Consider the following 18,534-nt stretch of genomic DNA (forward strand, 5'->3'; position numbering starts at 1 on the left):
TCTGCGGCATGTGGGATCTTCCCGGACCAGGGCTCAAACCTATGTCCCCTGCACTGGCAGGCAGATTCTTAACCACTGCGCTACCAGGGAAGTCCTGTCCATACTTTTAAGCCTCTTATATCTCTTTTATTTTTTCCACTTAACTAGAACATATCAGTACAGGGGGTTGTAGACTTGAGAGAGCGTCGATGAGAGAGCTGCTTATGCCTTAGAGTCTAATCAGCACTGCATACGCGTTGTTTCTCAAACCAGATCATCCCCACTGGTCCTGGAACCCTAACATTAAAAAGTAACCTATTTTAGGTAGCTTAAGCAGTGAAGAGATCAGATTCTCCTCACTAGAAAGTCATCAGACAAACCTGAAATCAATTTTTAAAAAAACCTGCCAACATAATAAATCATTTTAATAATAATTTAGAGTATGTATGAGAAGATTCACAGAACAATGACTGTGGCACAGATTATTAAGTCTGAGAAATTTACTGATGAAAAGAAGGTAACACTAGGTTCAAGAGAATACAGTCATCTTAGGATGAGATACACTTATAGATATCTGAAGGTAGTAGAAGGAAAGATAACAGGGGAGAAAGAAAGATGATTAATATCTGAGATAATGGATATGTGTATGGAAGGAGGCAACAGAGACAGGTGGTGAGTATGAGTTTAAAGAGAAGGGATATCGTGCATGTGAGGGGAGTGGGGTGAATATGCTGGAGTGAAGACGAGAGCCAGGAAGAGCACTGCCTCAGATGGACTCCACATTTCAATAGGTCAAAGCAGAGTCTTGAACAATAAACGAGGGACATCAGAGAAGTTAAGGGCTTCAGAACACGGAATAATGTTTGGGATAGTGAAGGGAAGTATGCCTGGAGGGTAAAGCCCAGGGAGAGACTATGAATGAACAAACCTGAACGAATGCTGGCGCTGAGAGATACGCCATGTTTTGTAGGCTACAGCAACGATGATTAACTGTGTTAGCGTTCTATGAAGAAGACTCAAGAGTAAGTAACCACTTTTTTTCGGTTAACACTATAAACGAGAGGCGGGAAAAATGAATCTTCAGCTGAGAAACGTGCAACCTAATCGAGAGTGAGCAAACAACAGGGCAGTCCCGGCCACCCGGGTAACTCACCTGGTCATACCCGTAAGGCCTCTGCTGCGGGGGCTGGGGTGGCCCAGGCTGGGCTGGTCTGTAACCTCCATACTGCTGCCCTTGCCCCTGTGGGTAGTTAGGGTACTGAGGACCTGGACCACCCTGCGAAGGACCTGTAAAATAATCAGCACACACAAGAGCCCAGAAGAAAATACAGTAAGTCCCTAGAATTCCAGAAGCGGTTTAAGATTAGATGTTACCATATTCCCTTGCAGTCTGGTATCTGGGTTTTCTCAAATGCGTTTTGAAATACATTCCGAAAGTTATAAGAAGTAAAAATACTGTTAAGGGGCTTCCCTGGTGGCGCAGTGGTTGAGAGCCCGCCTGCCGATGCAGGGGACACGGGTTCGTGCCCCGGTCCGGGAGGATCCCACATGCCGCGGAGCGGCTGGGCCCGTGAGCCATGGCCGCTGGACCTGCGCGTCCAGAGCCTGTGCTCTGTAACGGGAGAGGCCACAAGAGTGAGAGGCCCGCGTACCGCAAAAAAAAAAAAAAAAAAAAAAAAAAAAAAAAAAAAAAATACTGTTAAGGACACTACCATATACCGAGATGCTCTGATTCAGTATAACTATTGTGCTATGTGTTAGCCATTAAGATTTTATATGTCAAAATGAGTAAAAGAGACTCAGGAGTTGTAAAGCAGGTTAACTCCATGATGTTAAGGAAATTCATCTATACCTCTACTAGGAAGTTAACCAGTATAATAAGCAAGCGGTGAAAAGAAAAGGCAAGGAGCAGACTCAAATTGAAATACTGAAGTAATTTCTGAATAAAGTTTGGAAATCAGTGATAGTTACAGCTGTATAACTCTAAGACTTATACTTGCAATCACTAAAAGAATCACAAAGAATGATTTTACATGTAAATTCTAGATTTGCATTTGCAATCACCATAAGAAAGCTTTATGTTCTGCACTGACAAACTCATTATCACAATATTTGCAAACAGAAACTAAAGAAGACTTGAAAAGCCACAGGCTGTATGTGGAAAAAACCTGATTCAAAAGTTAGACTCTGCGTACCCATCACCTTTAATACTTAACCCATATAAATGAATGATTTCAACTTCCAGAGATGACAAGGGACTAATTTGGCTTGCCAAACAAATACATCTATTTCATAAACTCTCCTCCTGTCTATTGTAAAGAATGCTTTATAAAGCATAAGCTGAAAAGCTTTGATACTTAAATGTTTTCTATCACAGCCATTCAAATCCTGTCATAAAAAACACTGCAGAGAAAGATGTCAAAGAGAACAAGAAATTTTCAAGCTTAAATTCCACCAGTCTATTATTTTGTTTATTTAGTTATTCATCCAATTATTAAAACTCTGTATTTTTTATTAGAAGCAAGTCTGACAGCTGAAACCTACAGATAAGCAAAATGGGAACGTTTCCTTTAGGGCGCCCAACGATGTCTGACAAAACAGCATTTAACTACCTAAGCCAAAATCACTAAATTTATTTTACTCTCTCTTTCCACTGAAAATAGTATTTCTCTTAAATCAATAAACTTACCTGACTGATCCACATAATATTTGTTTTCATGCAAACACAATAAAACCAGAATACTCTATTTATTCAATGTACAAATATTTAATGGTCATGAAATGGAAATGCCATTTGAGAGGAGCAAGAAAGTCCCTTTGTAAAGACAAGAAATACATGGAGTATTTCTAAAGTCATAGCTGGAATTTGGGAACCAGAACTGATCATTTTGGGGAAAATTCCTGACACCCAATACCTGGCTGAATTCCAGTGCTTCTGTTGAAGGTGCAAGAGAATTTCAGCCTGATCCTGCTTCTTATTAGATTTGCTATCACAGGTGGAAAGAGGTGCCCATAATAACAGCAGAGTTTAAAACAATGAATAAAAATAATAAGACATTACTAATGTTAAAAAAGAGGCCATGTTAGCAAGAGATGATGTCAGATTAAGCAGCTACTTCTCCTATCGTAGGAATCATATTTTCCTATATCTAAATTAGTTATTATAGAAGCCAAAAATTTAAGACTGAGATCTCAGGTCTGTATTATTCCCCCCCCTCCCTATCTAACAGTCAGATAGCCAACTAGTAGACATCATAGTGAGTATATAATAAGAAAAGATGGCTATACTTCTCCCAAAGTGTAAGATACATACCTGCAATAAATATACTCCTATGAATGTGTATACTGCTATTTTAACAGAGAATGACAAAGACATTTTCTTTACGCATTCCAAATAGATCTCACTTGTACACTAAAAGATCAATGTTACTTTTCATGGTAACAGTCATTAGTTTTAGAAACAAATTTGCCAAGCAGATTATGTAGATGTTGTTAATAATCACCCAACTCATCAGTTTTCCAAGCACATACAAAGCTATTGGCTGGTTGTGGATGCCAAATAGGTTTAAGAATTCATTAAGGATTTCATTTTGAGTGACTACATACCCTAGCTTTGGTCAATGAACCATCTCTAGTTTATGTTTCTTTTTAAATGGATTACTAGTTTAAGAACAACACTTTAAATATAAACACTCCAGTAACAAGCTAAGCTACAACTGTGAACTTTCAAAAATAATTCTTAGAAAAATAAACATTAAATATCCACTTCTGTATTATGAAAGAGTAATCATCACATTTTTTGGTGACAAGAATAAACTGCAGTAAGCCATTACCGTAGCCCTGCTGCTGTCCTGGGTAGCCCTGCTGCCCTGGGTACTGCTGCTGCTGGGCTGGATATCCCTGTTGGGGAGGTGGTCCTTGGTAAGCATCTTGCTGTTGGCCATACTGTGAATTCCCTACAGGATAATTGGAGAAGAGGAAAAAAAAAAAGAACTGAGAAGTTTGCTTAATTAACTTTTTTCCTCTAAGATGCATAGCCAACAACACAAGAACAAAATAAAATGCCATATTGATTTTTAAAAGTTAACAAAACAAAGAAAAAACTCAAACCAAACAGAAGGATTTCGGCCAAACAAACTGCAGTTAAAGCCAATTGTGCAAGGTTGAACTGCAGCATTTTCAGCGTCTCTGCCATACGAGCATTACATTTACTGGAACATCACAGTCATAAGATCATGACTATGCTAAATAAAATAAAAAAGACAAAATTAAAGACAGCTACAAGAGCACACACTAGCTACACAAGATCAGCAAGCTGTTTCCTAAAGGCACTAAACTTATATGTAAAATTATACATATGTAAACACACACAAGAAAAAAAAATTGGATTGATGGATTTATGTTCAAATAGAAAATTTCCACTGAGGAAAAAATTATTTTTAAATGTTTTAGTCTTTTTATTGTTGTTAGAAATGGCAAGTCACGGTTATACATTTTAAATATTTGTAAGAAAATTATTTTGATTGTTCTAGGCTCCCTGCAACTTTCAAGACAGCCAGCAACTAGTATTCTACGAGAGCTTTGCGTGGGTAGAAGTTGTCTTATGCAAGAATTTTCGTTCCTGTAGGAGGGGATATATATGTGTATGTGTGTGAAGGTATATAGATACCTCCTTCGTAGTAATGTTGTGAGGAATCCTCATAAGGCCTATCGTAGCCTTGTTCAGGATACGACGGTTGCTGATAACCGTAATCATTATGACCTACATCAATTCGACAAGAGACAGGAAGAAACGTTAATGGCCACTGAGTGAAAACCCTAAATATATTTAAACTTTCAGATAAAATTAAAAAAAAGAAAAAGAAATGGAAATACATAAAAAATAATTTCAATTGCATTAGCCAAATATTTACCAAATGTGATTGTTTTCATATTGAGATAACGTGCAAATTTTTTTAAAGCAAAAAACAGTTTTAGAAACATTACACTTAGTCTTATCTCTGATAATCCTCATCAAGGAGGGAAAAAAAAACTTTATCTTCAATTTAAAAAAAAAAAAGAGAATGAAAGCATTTAGGACTTTCACACGTAAATAACTTGAATTAAATTAGAACGAACAAAGGAAGCAATTATATTTTGTCAAACACCTGTTCTGCTGGTCGCCAATTCCACAGCATATGCTAAAACAATGCAAAATATAAAAGAGCTCCGTAAGTTTTTTTCCCCTAAAAGGAACTGAAACAAATTTTTCACATTTTCTATTAACTTGCTTAAAGTATATGTATCTCAAAGTATTTTCAGATGCAAAAATATATTGCTTAATCCTGCCATTCTAGGAGCCTTTAGAAAATATTTCTAGAATATCATAAACATACACCTTCATAAAATTAATACTGTGTTAAGTGCTAGAGTACACCTTTAATTTTAAGGCACGATAAATTTACACCTGCAAGATGACTAGACTTTTAATGAAATCAATACTCTAGTCCTTTTAACTAAGCTGCTCAAAGAAATCGCAGGAAGTAACTTTTCAGTTAGCTAAAATCTGAACTAAATTTTAGAAAAATACCTAACTAAGTAAGGAGGAATATAGTTATGAATAAATGTAATACTCATTGCTCTAGTATTCCAATGTTCCCAAACCACCTCATAAATATCTATATTATGGATTGGCAAACTATGGTCTGCAGTCTAAACACAGCCAGTGGCCTGTTTTTGTAAAGAAAGTTTCACTGGAACAGTCATATCCATTCATATTTTCTATAGCTGTTTTCATGCTACCACAAGAGTTCAGTAGTTTAGACTGCGACCACATGATTTGCAAAGATGAAAATATTTATTTCCTGGCCCTTTACAGAAAAAAAGTTTGCCAACCCCTAATCTACATATTTATTGACATAGTATCTGAACATAATAACAAAATATCAAATGCTGTTTAAGAAAATTAATTGTTGTTATAAATGGAATAAATACTCTATGTAAATGTCAGACAAATATATTAATACACAGCTATGCAAAAATGATACCACTGAAATTTTAAAATTCCATTATGTAATAAAATGAATTATTTATAGCAACCTTAAAGTTCTGCTATTTACAAAAATAACATCTCTATTTTGAATAGAAAGTTCATATTTATAACAATATAAATTTCACATTTCAGGAAATACTCAGGACCAAAATAACAGCGTTAAATTCAACTCAATTACTTAAAATGTATTTTTAAAATTAAACAAAACAATCATTTATTTTCAGCAGACTTCCTAATATATAATATTTAACAACCTAGAGTTCATTTCTTTAAAATATCTGTAGTCTATAAATGTAACTAAAGTTTTTCATTAAAAAAAAACTTAAATGTATGACTAATTCACTTTGTTATAAAGCAGAAACTAATAAAAAAAAACTTAATATAATGTCTACATGTGAAAGGAAAAAGAAAAAAAACCCCAACATTCTAAATAATTCAGGGCAAGTAAAACATTAAAAAAAATGTTGTTTTCTAACCAGAATTATCCATACATATCACTGCCACTAACAAACATAGATTTTGTGTGCAAAATTCTACAGGTGAGTGTTCTGCTTGTGTAAGCAGAATCTTTGCAGGAAAAAACCAACATCCCTATACCACTTATGCTTTATACATTGATAAAAAGTGGTGGACAAAATTATTTTTTAAATACACCAAATTATATCTTCTTGCTAGCTTACATTAGCTTCTAGTCAAATGGTCCCAACACTTTAGCTTGAAGTTCTTAGTTTGCCCAGGTTTTCTGTTAAGCAGTTTACCTTAAATACATCAAGGGAGCTTAATATAAATGAAGATTTTGGCAAGTCCTTCCAAAACAAGAAAAATCTAACCACCTCTATTTGATCAATTTTATTTGTCTGTATTATTTTTTCTTCAACATTGTATCATAAAGTTTTCAAACATACAGGAAAACAAAGAACTGTATGATGAAAGCCTGCTTGTATGCTTGTATTACTACTAAGCACAGTACATCTTTTACTGACCACTTTTTCACAAGCCACCTTCCCACTAAAAAATAAACATACCATTAAACTAAATAACTAAAGTTAAAATCTGGTTTCCAAATGTCTTTCTATTCTACTAACTCTATTATCAACAGCTATATTATGGATATGATTCAGTCTCTAAAATCTTTCTCAAGTGCAAATGCTAATGTATATAAACATAGTTCTGTTCTTTGAGACATATGCAACATTAACGAACATGATGAAATTTAGAAGAATACTCAAAACTATATTCTCTTCGTATTTATACAATGCATAAGAGTAAACCAGTGGGTGAACTTTACGGTATATGAATTACCTCAATAAAGCTTTTATTTAAAAAAGTAAATCAGCAACACTTGCTTTGGTTCAAATGAACAATTCCAAATATAAAAGGATCCTCTTTTATATAAGAAAGGATTCCAATGACAGAACATGATTCCTGATGGTACTAATATGGAATAACCAAACAAAATATACTTTAAAATAGATTATAAACGAATGCTACCATTGATGCTTTATATTACTGAAGTGTTTCTAAATTTGGAAGAAACACATTGTTAGTTTCTTCATTCTGATTAGAATGTTTTGAGTAGCTACCCACATTAATACTGGGCAGGGATAGAAAATGGGAAAGTTAACATTAGGAGAGATTACCATCAGGGTAATATTGCTGGTTCATGCCTTCTGGAGGACCTTGTCCACCATGACTGTACTGGTCCCCATAATAGTCTTCCTGGCCTGAGTACTGCTGTGGTGGGCCTGAAAAACCACAACCAGTCAAGATGTAAATAATTTGTTCTCCAGGTCATTCAAAGGCTTTCCGTCTAATCTGGTGTTATGAGAGATGATTTCTGTAGATTCCCCTCCCATGCTTTGGCATTTCAGATACTTTTGACTATTCGTATACACACACATACATAAACACACAGCAACACCACACACCACATTTCACAAAAATTAATGTTAAGACCATACATGCAATATCAAACAATACCAACTCAAAAAAACAAACATTAACTTCCTAAAAAGAGATTCAAACTGGAAGAAAATTAATTTCCTTTTTATTTTGATATTAGAGCAGTTTGAAATAAATTAGGGTTTGTTTCTGATCATATATTTAGTAACTTCTCAAAAATAAAATAGTATTTTCTGCTGTAAATTAGTAAGCTTTCGATATAAAATTTTGACGTAAACTTTTCCCAGAAAAGAATAAAAGAAAGCTATAAACCAGGAAGTTCATATCCACTTTCTGTGACCCTTTGTACCTACTATACTCACTACCTTTTAAGAAAAATAATAAAATATGACTTTTAAAAATCAAGAAACAAAAAGCTCTGACTTTGTCTGTATGAAAAGTTCATTAAAATTTAAAGCCTTCTGACTACTGTTAAAAATTTTCCAAATGGAATCGTACCCTGTTGTGGTGGTCTATAGGGAGGAATCTGTCTCTGTGCCATCATATGATTGCCCTGGTTAACTTGACCCATCATTCCCATAGGTGGCTGCTGGCCTTGGTAATGCTGCCCACCTCCCTGCGGCATATTGTACTGTTGAGAAGGAGGCTGCTGGTGCATCATTGGACCTGAAAACAGACAAAACATTATGCACATAATTTTTTGCATATAATTTTAACATCTTAAGAGAAATACAAGAATCTTTTATCATATAACCCCTAAACTATATAATCTATTGCAAGATAAACTGACTTCAAGTAATAAAACCAAATCTTTGAACTACAGGTCACATGCCTAAAATAATCTGCAAACAAGGGAAAACAAGTAATCCATGGTAGCTGATTTGAATTCCACTGGAGGAATACTGTAACAATTTCTAAAAAAACAGAGTGGATACAATATATGAACATCCTGAATGTATATATTTTTTATTATGTACTATATAGTATTTATCTATGCAATCTTTCTAGGAAAGATAGAATCCTTATGCTACATAAGAACATATGCCAAAACAAAGTAAACCACAAAATCACACAGCAAATCAGTAGTCGAACTAACGGAAAGGAATCTAATTTCAGTGTATCCTTTTTTTTTTCCTTTTTCAATGCCCAGTCATTATATAATGGTAGACAGGGAAACTACAAACACATTTATGAATATACTCCTTATATTGGTGGAATTTCATAAACTATTTTAAAACAAAAATTTAAGGGTCTTCTTTCCTTTTTCCAACTTTAAGATTTATAAACTAAAAAGGTTTTCCTGAAATCAAAAGACTATACAATGCTTCTTAATAAGCTCTAACACACACATACACAATCAAAAACACCTAGGCAGAGAACTACAATAAGCCATAGACTTAGAAGTCAGAACTATGCGGTTTCCAAAGTGAGTAATATCGAGGTAGCCCAACTACCACTGCTATAGTATCACATTGGCAACAGTAAAAATATATCACATGATATAATGAACAATGGCCATAAAGTTCCGTGTTGTCATGTAAACATGTAAGCAGCTCTTCAGAGGTTCACCAGGCTAAGTTATGGTATGGGGAGCTCATCATTCTACCATTATAACCATTACTGTCTGAGAAGTATGTATGAGTCATCCCCCAGTTTACTGCCTAAAGAGCTACATACTCCCCCCCTTTACTGACTTGAGGAAAATTTAAGAAGTACAAAAGGCAAAGAACTAGAAAACTTTTACAGGCAAAACTGCCCAGATGAGCCAAAAGCTCATTATTTATATAAGAATTCAAAACAAAACATGCCCACCTCTTTAAATATGTTGCTGACCTACAATAGCAGCAACAATGTAAGCAGAAAGAACTCCCTCTTTTCCAGTCCAGTTTGAAGAACTGGTTATCTAAAGAAGTATTTTACCAGAGCTAACTCTTTTTCTCCTACTTGCCTTCTTCTGTTCTTCTACTTCTTTTCAAATTCCTTTTTCCTTCTAATTTTGTCATAAATATAAACCTTTCAAAGGTTACTCTGGGACTTTTTTTTTTCAACAATAAACTCTTAATAGTAGGGATAAGGTGGCTCAGTGGAGAGTGGAGGGAAAGAGAACTTGAAACAGAATGCACTTAACACTACCAGACACGCTTTCACATTTATTTAATGTAAATCACTAACAACTACCAAAGGTAAGGATACTAATTTTCAAGTTTTTAGCACAGAATCCAAAGATCAAGATCATATAAGCTAATAGATATCAACTGGGAATCAGGCATAACTCAAGTTTGATTTCAAAAGCACATTTATTCTACTGTTCTTCACTGTCTCTACTGAAGCTATAGCAAATTCAGTAGTTCAGAAACAAATTATGCAATTTAAAAAGTTCCAAAACACTAACTACTTTAACTGAGGTTACAATTTTTAAAATGCATTTTGTATATAATAAAGTACTGCATACTAGCATTCATAATATAGTAGGCAGCATGATTGGCCATTTATAGAATTCATTTTTAGTAAATGAAGGTTTTGCCTTGTCTTTCTTCTCCATCACTGATTAAAGACCTCTTGTCTTAACAGAAGGTAACTATAAAATTAAAGCATATAATATGCACTGGAAGCAAAATTAAAAATAAAGGAGAAAGAAAGCAAAAACACAATAGCTGGGGGAAAATCCCAAAGGATACAATAACAACAAAATTCCAAGCTCTGCTGTAAAGGAGAAAAGTAATTCTAGTTTAAGTCCTAGATAGAAAAGACCATGCCACTTGTGCTTTATCTTTGGGGAGAGTCAGAACTTCCAATCCCAAAGAGCTCAATTACCACCCTTCTTTTTATTCTCTGTCACTTCTCTCCCTCTAAGGATCCCTGACATCATTCAAGATCAAGCCTAAAACGGCAGAGAATGGAGGAGGAGAGCATTGCTAAAGCATGGTACTTTTCATGTTTTCCCTTGAAGCCTTATCCATTAAAAAAAAATTACGACTTCAATTCTGATTGTTTAGGAAGCATATTATTTTTCTTATGATAATGAAATATGCTACACTGGCAAATAAATGTATGTTATCTCTTGAGATACTAATGGAAATAAGAGAGCTAAATCTCAAAAGGTTACCCCCAAAATAAGTTCTAAAAATTTGTGCTACAGAGTGAAGATTATAAAATAAGTCTATTAAAATCATTTTCTACAAACACTGACCTCACACATTACTGTATGCTTAAAGGTTACTCTTTATCTTTTACATAAATCATTCTGATGCTAAGATGAACTAAAAAGTGTGATACCAAGATCCTACTAATGTCTTAATTATAATATGCTTTTGTAAAAGTGTTTTAAAAGGACATGTAACAAATGTACATCACCACATTATTTCTTTCCATTTTGAGCTTCACACCCTAACAGATATTCTATGGAAACAATGTCCTGTATCTTAAACACATGTGAAATATTCCCAATTCACCGTATTTTACATTACTGGAATTCTTTGCTCCAATGAGACAGTTAATACTTAGTTTTGTCTCAAGTTACTTGTTCAAAAAGAAGAATTTTTTTAAGACTCAACTATAAAGATAACAATAAGCTTTGCACAGCAACAGAGACCCAACGCAGCCAAAAATAAAATAAAATAAATTAATTAAAAAAAATAAGCTTCAAATAATCTGTGAAGAATTCAGAACTATATAATTTTTAAAATTCTATATACATATAATATATACATACATGCATATATATTCATATATTGAGATGCAAACCAATACACTAAAACTCTGTAAATCATACCATTAATCTACAAATTATTTTAAGTGAAGGTTAAATATGACAGCTAACAGTTAATGAGCACTTATTACAGGCCAGGCATTAAGCTAAGAGCTTTTTTTTCTTGTCGCAGAGCACGGGCTCTAGGTGCACGGGCTTCAGTAGTTGTGGCACATGGGCTCAGTAGTTGTGGTGCACAGGCCTAGTTGCTCCGCGGCATGTGGGATCCTCCCGGACCAGGGTTTGAACCCGTGTCCCCTGCATTGGCAGGCGGATCCTTAACCACTGTGCCACCAGGGAAGCCCAAGCTAAGAGCTTTATGTCTATTATTTATCCTCCTCAAACCCTATGAAACATGTAGTATTGTTATCAACTTCACTTTACAAGTAAGAAAACTTAAGGCATACAAGCATTAAGAACCTTACCTAAAGTTGTATAGCTAGGAAATGGTGGTGAGAACTCTAAAGCCATGCTCTTAACCATTATGTGTACCTCTTCTTCGAAGTCAAATCATACTTCTCCCATGTAATATCTCCCAGGAAAACAGTTCTATGTAACATCATCACTCTAATAATAAAATCCTAGAATACAAGAAGTTTCTTCACTTCATCTATTATCTCTGTTATAGTGACCACGAAACCGCGTAGATAATACCTACTCCAAGCCTATTTTCTTGTTCATATTTCATCATCTACTGCTCACATTTTACTACTTGTTCCTTAACCATTCAGTCTCAAACTAAACCACTTACAGCTCTCATTTGAATGTATTACTAATGGTTTATTTGCAAGGAAAAAAACCCCTGTATTCCAGTAAATTCAATTAGCTCACCTACCTATTAAATAGCCACTTAAAGCGAATAGGATTCTTTACTTACCAAAAACGTACATCTGTCCTCATCAAGAGTTTTAAGCAGTTCATAATAAGACATTTAGATATAACACCAAGGATAAAAGAACATGAGCCAAGTAACTAAGAAAATCCCAGCAGCTTAGTAAAGTCACTGTTAACTAGTACAAACTTAGCTGAATTTCCTAGAAGCCAATGAAGAAATAGAACCATGATAGATTTTATCTAGTAAAAAGAACAGTTCATTAAGAGATACAAACTTTTCATAACATGAAGTTTTTAGAGAAATCTCATGAAAGTATTAAAAAGTACTGAAACATAATAGTATCAATCAATAACTTTTGTTATTGTTAGTTTCTTCAGTAGCACAGACAATCCTTACATGTACTTCCTTACAGTAATTATTTCTTAAGGCTGTGATTTTCAACTGTGGGTGATTTTGTCCCCAGGGGACATTCAGTAAAGTTTGGAGCCATTTTTGGTCGTCGCAACTGGTGTGGGGGGTTGCTACTGTCACCTAGTGGGTACAGGACAGAAATACTGCTAAATATCTCACGATGCACAGGACAGGCCCCAACAACAAAAAATTATGCAGCTCAAAATGTCAATAGTGCTGAGTTAAGAAGTCCTGGATTCTCAAGGGCATAATTCTAAGTCACAGGCATCTCTACAAACTAGTCTGAGAATTAGATTATGTATTCAGTTTTCTGGTGATTGAAAATTGGAAAAGGGATGTATTGTGGCTTCATAAATCCAGCAAAGTAAAAAGCTAGGCAATTTCTTAGCCAACTTCTCTTAATAGTTTCAACTATACTATACAATATTAATTCAAAAACAAAGTCACTGTTAAACATCTATTGTAGAATGAAAGGCATTCCAAAAGCTCTAGATTTATGGGACACATGTGACAATCTGTTGTGAAAGTAAGGTCCAATCTTGTCCAAGTAGAAAGCCATGGAGATGGGCTATATTAGAACATATAGCTTTGTGTCACTTAGCATGAAAGCTGAAAAGTTATGAACCATCAGGTACAGAAGAAATGATCCTGCCTAGAAAAAACTTCTGAGGGAATGGACTGTAAGTAACTATGAACTTGGAATGATTGTAAAACGTAATTTCTAAAATTTACCCCCAGAGATTCTGATTTAGCAGGTATGGGGGTGGAGCAGACAAATCTTGTTTTAACAACTACCCCAGATGATTCTGATCCTGGTAGTCTTAGGATCACACATTGAGACAGAGGTGTAATGGAAAAAAAGTAACCAATTATCCTCTTTTACCATAAAAGCAGCCAGATTATAGTTCATGAAAAATGGTTAAACTGGATTAGAACTGCATCCCATAAGGGCACCTAGGATGTTACCTATAAAATGAATCCCAAGGAGTAAATGTTACAAATACGTCAAAACCCAGTGAATGATACACTTAAGATTGGTGCACTTCATTGCGTGTAAATATTACCTAAATAAAAAACTATTAAAAGAAAAAATAAAAATTTTTAAACGTTGAGCTCTAATGATACGCAGACTAAAGTATTCATGGGTAAAGTGTACTAATATCTGCAAGTTACTCTGAAATGCATTTTGAAAAAGAAGATGCTATTAATGGATGAGTAGATGGATGGACAGACAGACAGTTAAAAAATAATTCAACTAGAAAACGGGCAAAAGACATGAAGAGACATTTCACTGAAGAGGATATAGAGATGGCAAATAAGCACATGAAAAGATGTGCAGTATCAGTAGCCATTGGGGAGATGCAAATTAGGACCACAATGAGATGTAGTCTACTACACATTTTTAGAACAGCTAAGATAAAAAAGAAAAAAACTGACAATACCAAATGCTGGCAAGGACTTGGAAAAAGCAGATCTCTCACACATTGCTGATGGGATGGTAAAATGGTAATTACTTTGGTGATCACTTCGGCAGTTTCTAAAAAAACTGAATATATAACTTATCATATGCCCCAGCAATAGCACTCCTGGTTATTTATCCCAGAGAAGTGAAAACTAATGTCCAAACAAAAACATTATCATGTACACGACTGTTCAGAGCATCTTTATTTGTAAAAGCCAAAAACTAGCCCTCAATAGATGAATGGTTAAACAAACTGTGGTACAGCCATAACATGGAATACTACTCAGCAACAAAAAGGAATGAACAACTGATACATGCAACAGGTTGAATAAATATTAATCACGCTGAGTAAAAAAAGCCAATCTCAAAAGGCTGCACACTGCATGATACCATTTATGTAGCATTCTGAAAATGACAAAATAATAGAAATGGAGAGAAGAGCAACAGTGGTTGCCAGGGCTTAAAGATGATTGCAAGGAGGATACACAGGATCTCTCTACATTACCTCTGCAACTTCCTGTAAACCTATAATTATTTCAAAATAAAAAATATATTAAAACGAGTCATAATGAAACTAAGTTTATAATCTGTTGAACAGAAATTCATCTGGATTCTGTCTCCCAAAACTGAAAGGTTTTAGTATAACTGACAATCATCCATTTTCTCTGACAGTACCTGACAGGTTCCTTCTTCGGTTCATTCATGGAATGACAACCAATGGATGACAATACAACAGACAAGGATGCTAGTTTTCTAATTTGTTAGAGCAGCAGGAAATCTACCTTATCTATCAGTTAACAAATAGGATAAAATAATGAACAAAACATGACACAGTTCCTGAATTCATAGAACTTAAAGCATCTAGGGAAAGATAATTAAACAGATATTTACAAATAATTATGTAATTACAGGTACTCAAACTGTTGCTACAAAGAGCCTAAGTACAGGGTACTTACTATCCATAAGTGGACTGTACCCTGTCTGTGGAGTAATTTAAAACTTACAGTGCAAGATTATATAGGTGATTTTATTTTATGCTCTATGCTTTTCCTTCTTTTCCAAATTTTTCATATTAAATATTTTATAACCAGAAAAATGTCATCAGTGGGGGAAAGATTACAATCTTGAAAAACCCATCCAATATAGGAATAATGATCAAATGTTTAAGCAAAGCATCTAGTCTGAACTACAATGTAATGGTTGTGTATACCTAAACTGTAACAAGAAGAAACTTGCAATATTACCAATGTTGATTTACCAATTTTTAGAGTGAAGAAGGATGAGTGTATGCACAGTTATCACTCATTCAAATCCACTATGGAGGTACACATGATATTTCTATGGAATAAAATACTTGAAATAATTCTTTCATTTGTAGATATTCTATGTTGTACTTGAAATTCAGTATAATATCACAGTGCTTTTTTATATTGAAGATTTACTAAATTTATTAAACTGAGGATTCCTAAAGCTCCTGAACCTGGTTGGCGGGAGCTTTGAATCATGCCCAGAGGGACCAGAGACTGGAGACTGAGACAGACACCGTGAGCAATCAATCAATCAATCAATCAACCAAATCTACATAATAGAGTCCCAGTATAAACTCTGAACATTGATGGAGGTTCGGGTGAATTCCCCTGGTTAGCAATACTCTGTGTGTACTGTCACACACTGGACCAGGAGAGCAAAGCATCCTGACTGCATGAGGAAAGAAACTCTGCATTCATCATACGTCTTCTGGATTCTTCCCTTGGCTGATGTTAATCTGTATCCTTTCACTGTAATAAATCATAACTCTAAGTATAACAACTTTTAGTGAGTTCTGTGGGTCTTTCCAGCAAATCACTGAACTTGAGAGTAGTTTTGGGAACCCCAGACTTGTAACTGGTGTCAGATATGAAGCCAATCTTGGGGACTGTTCCCTGTAACTCTGCAGTTGGCTAGACTCAGAGGTGACAGAAGTCCTGGGGACTTTGACCTCAAACTCCTCCCAGCAGCTCAAATACATTGCTCCTGCAATTGTCCCTTTCCTCACTCTCTTGCAGCATCAATTCCCCTATCTCCAATGGATCATTCCTATCAGTATACAAACATGATTTAGTATCTTCCCATCTTTAGTTCAAAAAGATGCTAGCTCCAAACTGTCATGATGTAACTGATGATTCGGAGCTAGTGTCTTTTCTATAGCTTGGCAAATTGGCACATTCCTTTTTAAGTATAGACCAACTTCCAGGGCTTCCCTGGTGGCGCAGTGGTTAAGAATCCGCTTGCCAATGCCGGGGACAAGGGTTTGATCCCTGGTCCAGGAAGATCCCACATGCTGCAGAACATCTAAGCCCATGCACCACAACTACTGAGCCTGCGCTCTAGAGCCCGTGAGCCACAACTACTGAGCCCACGTGCTGCAACTACTGAAGGCCACGTGCCTAGAGCCTGTGCTCCGTAACCAGAGAAGCCACCGCAATGAGAAGCCTGTACACCACAACGAAGAGTAGCCCCTGCCCGCTGCAACTAGAGAAAGCCCGCGTGCAGCAACGAAGACTCAATGCAGCCAGAAATAAATAAATTTTAAAAAAGAGTACAGATCAACCTCCAACGTTTTATCCTTTGCGCTTTCAATGTTATGAAATGTCTCCAAGACTTTCCTTAATACAAAATATTTTGCTAGTCTCGCTTTCTCTGGGACATCTTCGTTCTTTCATCACAGCCAGTTTCCTCATTTACATCAGCAAGTTCACCTTCACTGAGGACCTGCAATGCAGATCTAGAGTCTCTCAAATGGCAGCAGTGTCAACATTCCCAAGGTCAGCAATTCCTTCTGTAATTCTACTTACAAAGGACTTGGATTTATTTCCCGCAGTATTACTTTTCATTTCTTTGTTAGACTTTTATCTTTGCTGGCCAAGGCCCTCTTTGAGTTATCTATTTTTATAAAATAACATGTAGCTCTGGGAGCCAAGGAAGCAACACAACTCCATGCTTTGCTGTTATGTGCATAACTGATGGATGCACGGTGATCAATCACTGACGGAATCTGAAAGTGACGTGAATGGTCATCGATCATGACACTCATAAATACGGTGATTTGTGGACTGAGGAGATAGCAGCCAGCTTTGTGCTTTTATGCAACTACTCACAGTTAATCCAGCATGGTAAGTGAACTCTGAGCCATGTTGTTCGGCAACAGGTGTTACTTACTGAATTGTGGTCACAGAAGTTCATGCGTATCAGAACTTTGCAACAGCAGGCCTGCCTGTATTTCCAAAGGATGTGTTTCCTCATGCACGGAATGAGGATGATAACAGTAGCTTCTAACCCAAAGATGTGTACAGCTCTGATCAGATAATAAACCACTGTATAATAAGAGTAAATATAACAGTCTTGGCTATGGTAATACATACTTTTTGCCCTTCATATTTACAATGATAAAGGTACTGAAAGAAAAATTTCCCACTACTCTAATGCCAAGCCTCTAGATCAGATCATTATCACTTGCAACTTATTAGCTAAATGAATCAAAACTTTCTTAATACTATTCAAACAAAATTAAAGCCAGAAATAAATTAGATCTTATGGTTAAAAAAGACAATAGCCAATAAGCTGATCTCGAGCTTTCATTACAAACAAAGAAACAAAACCTTGTTTATTCTAACTGACTTTAGGTAAACTACACAATCACCGAATTAGGAGTTTTAATTGCTATCATCTCACTTAACCTCACGTAAAGAAACGGAGTGAGTGAGTCAAAGATCCCACACATGGTGATCTACGGGGCCAAGACTTGCATCCAAGTCTGAAGAATTATATACCAAACCCTGAACTTGTGAAATACATGCTTTAACACAAATATAACCATTTGTGAAAATCCTTATATTTGAATATGGAATCAGTAAGTAAAATGGTGTTAAATGCGGAAAGTGATAATCACTAACGCCTGGGAATGAAAACTCCTGATTCTATCAAATGCTATCTGTTGGTCCAGAAAGCCTTATTACTCCAATTTGACTTTTAAAGAAACATCTTTAAGGCACTAACTCTGTCTTTCCGGGTTATCGTATAACCTCTGGTTTCAATTCCTATTCACTGAAGAGACAGATTTTTATGCCTACCCTCAGGTTTTGTTCTAGGCACCAGAACAACACAGTGTGAACAAAAGAGGCAAACTT

At 35.5% G+C, this 18,534-nt stretch overlaps 1 protein-coding gene across 3 annotated transcripts in view; it reads right to left on the minus strand.

Annotated features, from left to right (window-relative positions):
- The window catches only part of SS18 (SS18 subunit of BAF chromatin remodeling complex), a 76,353-nt gene that overhangs the window by 13,969 nt on the left and 43,850 nt on the right, over window positions 1–18,534 (minus strand). Inside the window, exons 6-10 of one of the 3 annotated variants that reach the window (XM_081252999.1) lie at window positions 8,411–8,578; window positions 7,651–7,755; window positions 4,649–4,741; window positions 3,813–3,935; window positions 1,133–1,266 (exon numbers count right to left, since the gene is read on the minus strand). In XM_081252999.1, the coding sequence (XP_081109125.1) occupies window positions 1,133–1,266; window positions 3,813–3,935; window positions 4,649–4,741; window positions 7,651–7,755; window positions 8,411–8,578 (623 nt within the window). The remainder of the gene's footprint in view (window positions 1–1,132; window positions 1,267–3,812; window positions 3,936–4,648; window positions 4,742–7,650; window positions 7,756–8,410; window positions 8,579–18,534) is intronic. The other 2 variants (XM_081252998.1, XM_081252997.1) reach the window with 2 other exon arrangements.

This window comes from Mesoplodon bidens (genome assembly GCF_964165515.1).
Source record: "Mesoplodon bidens genome assembly, chromosome: 13".
Classification (NCBI taxonomy): Eukaryota; Metazoa; Chordata; class Mammalia; order Artiodactyla; family Ziphiidae; genus Mesoplodon; species Mesoplodon bidens.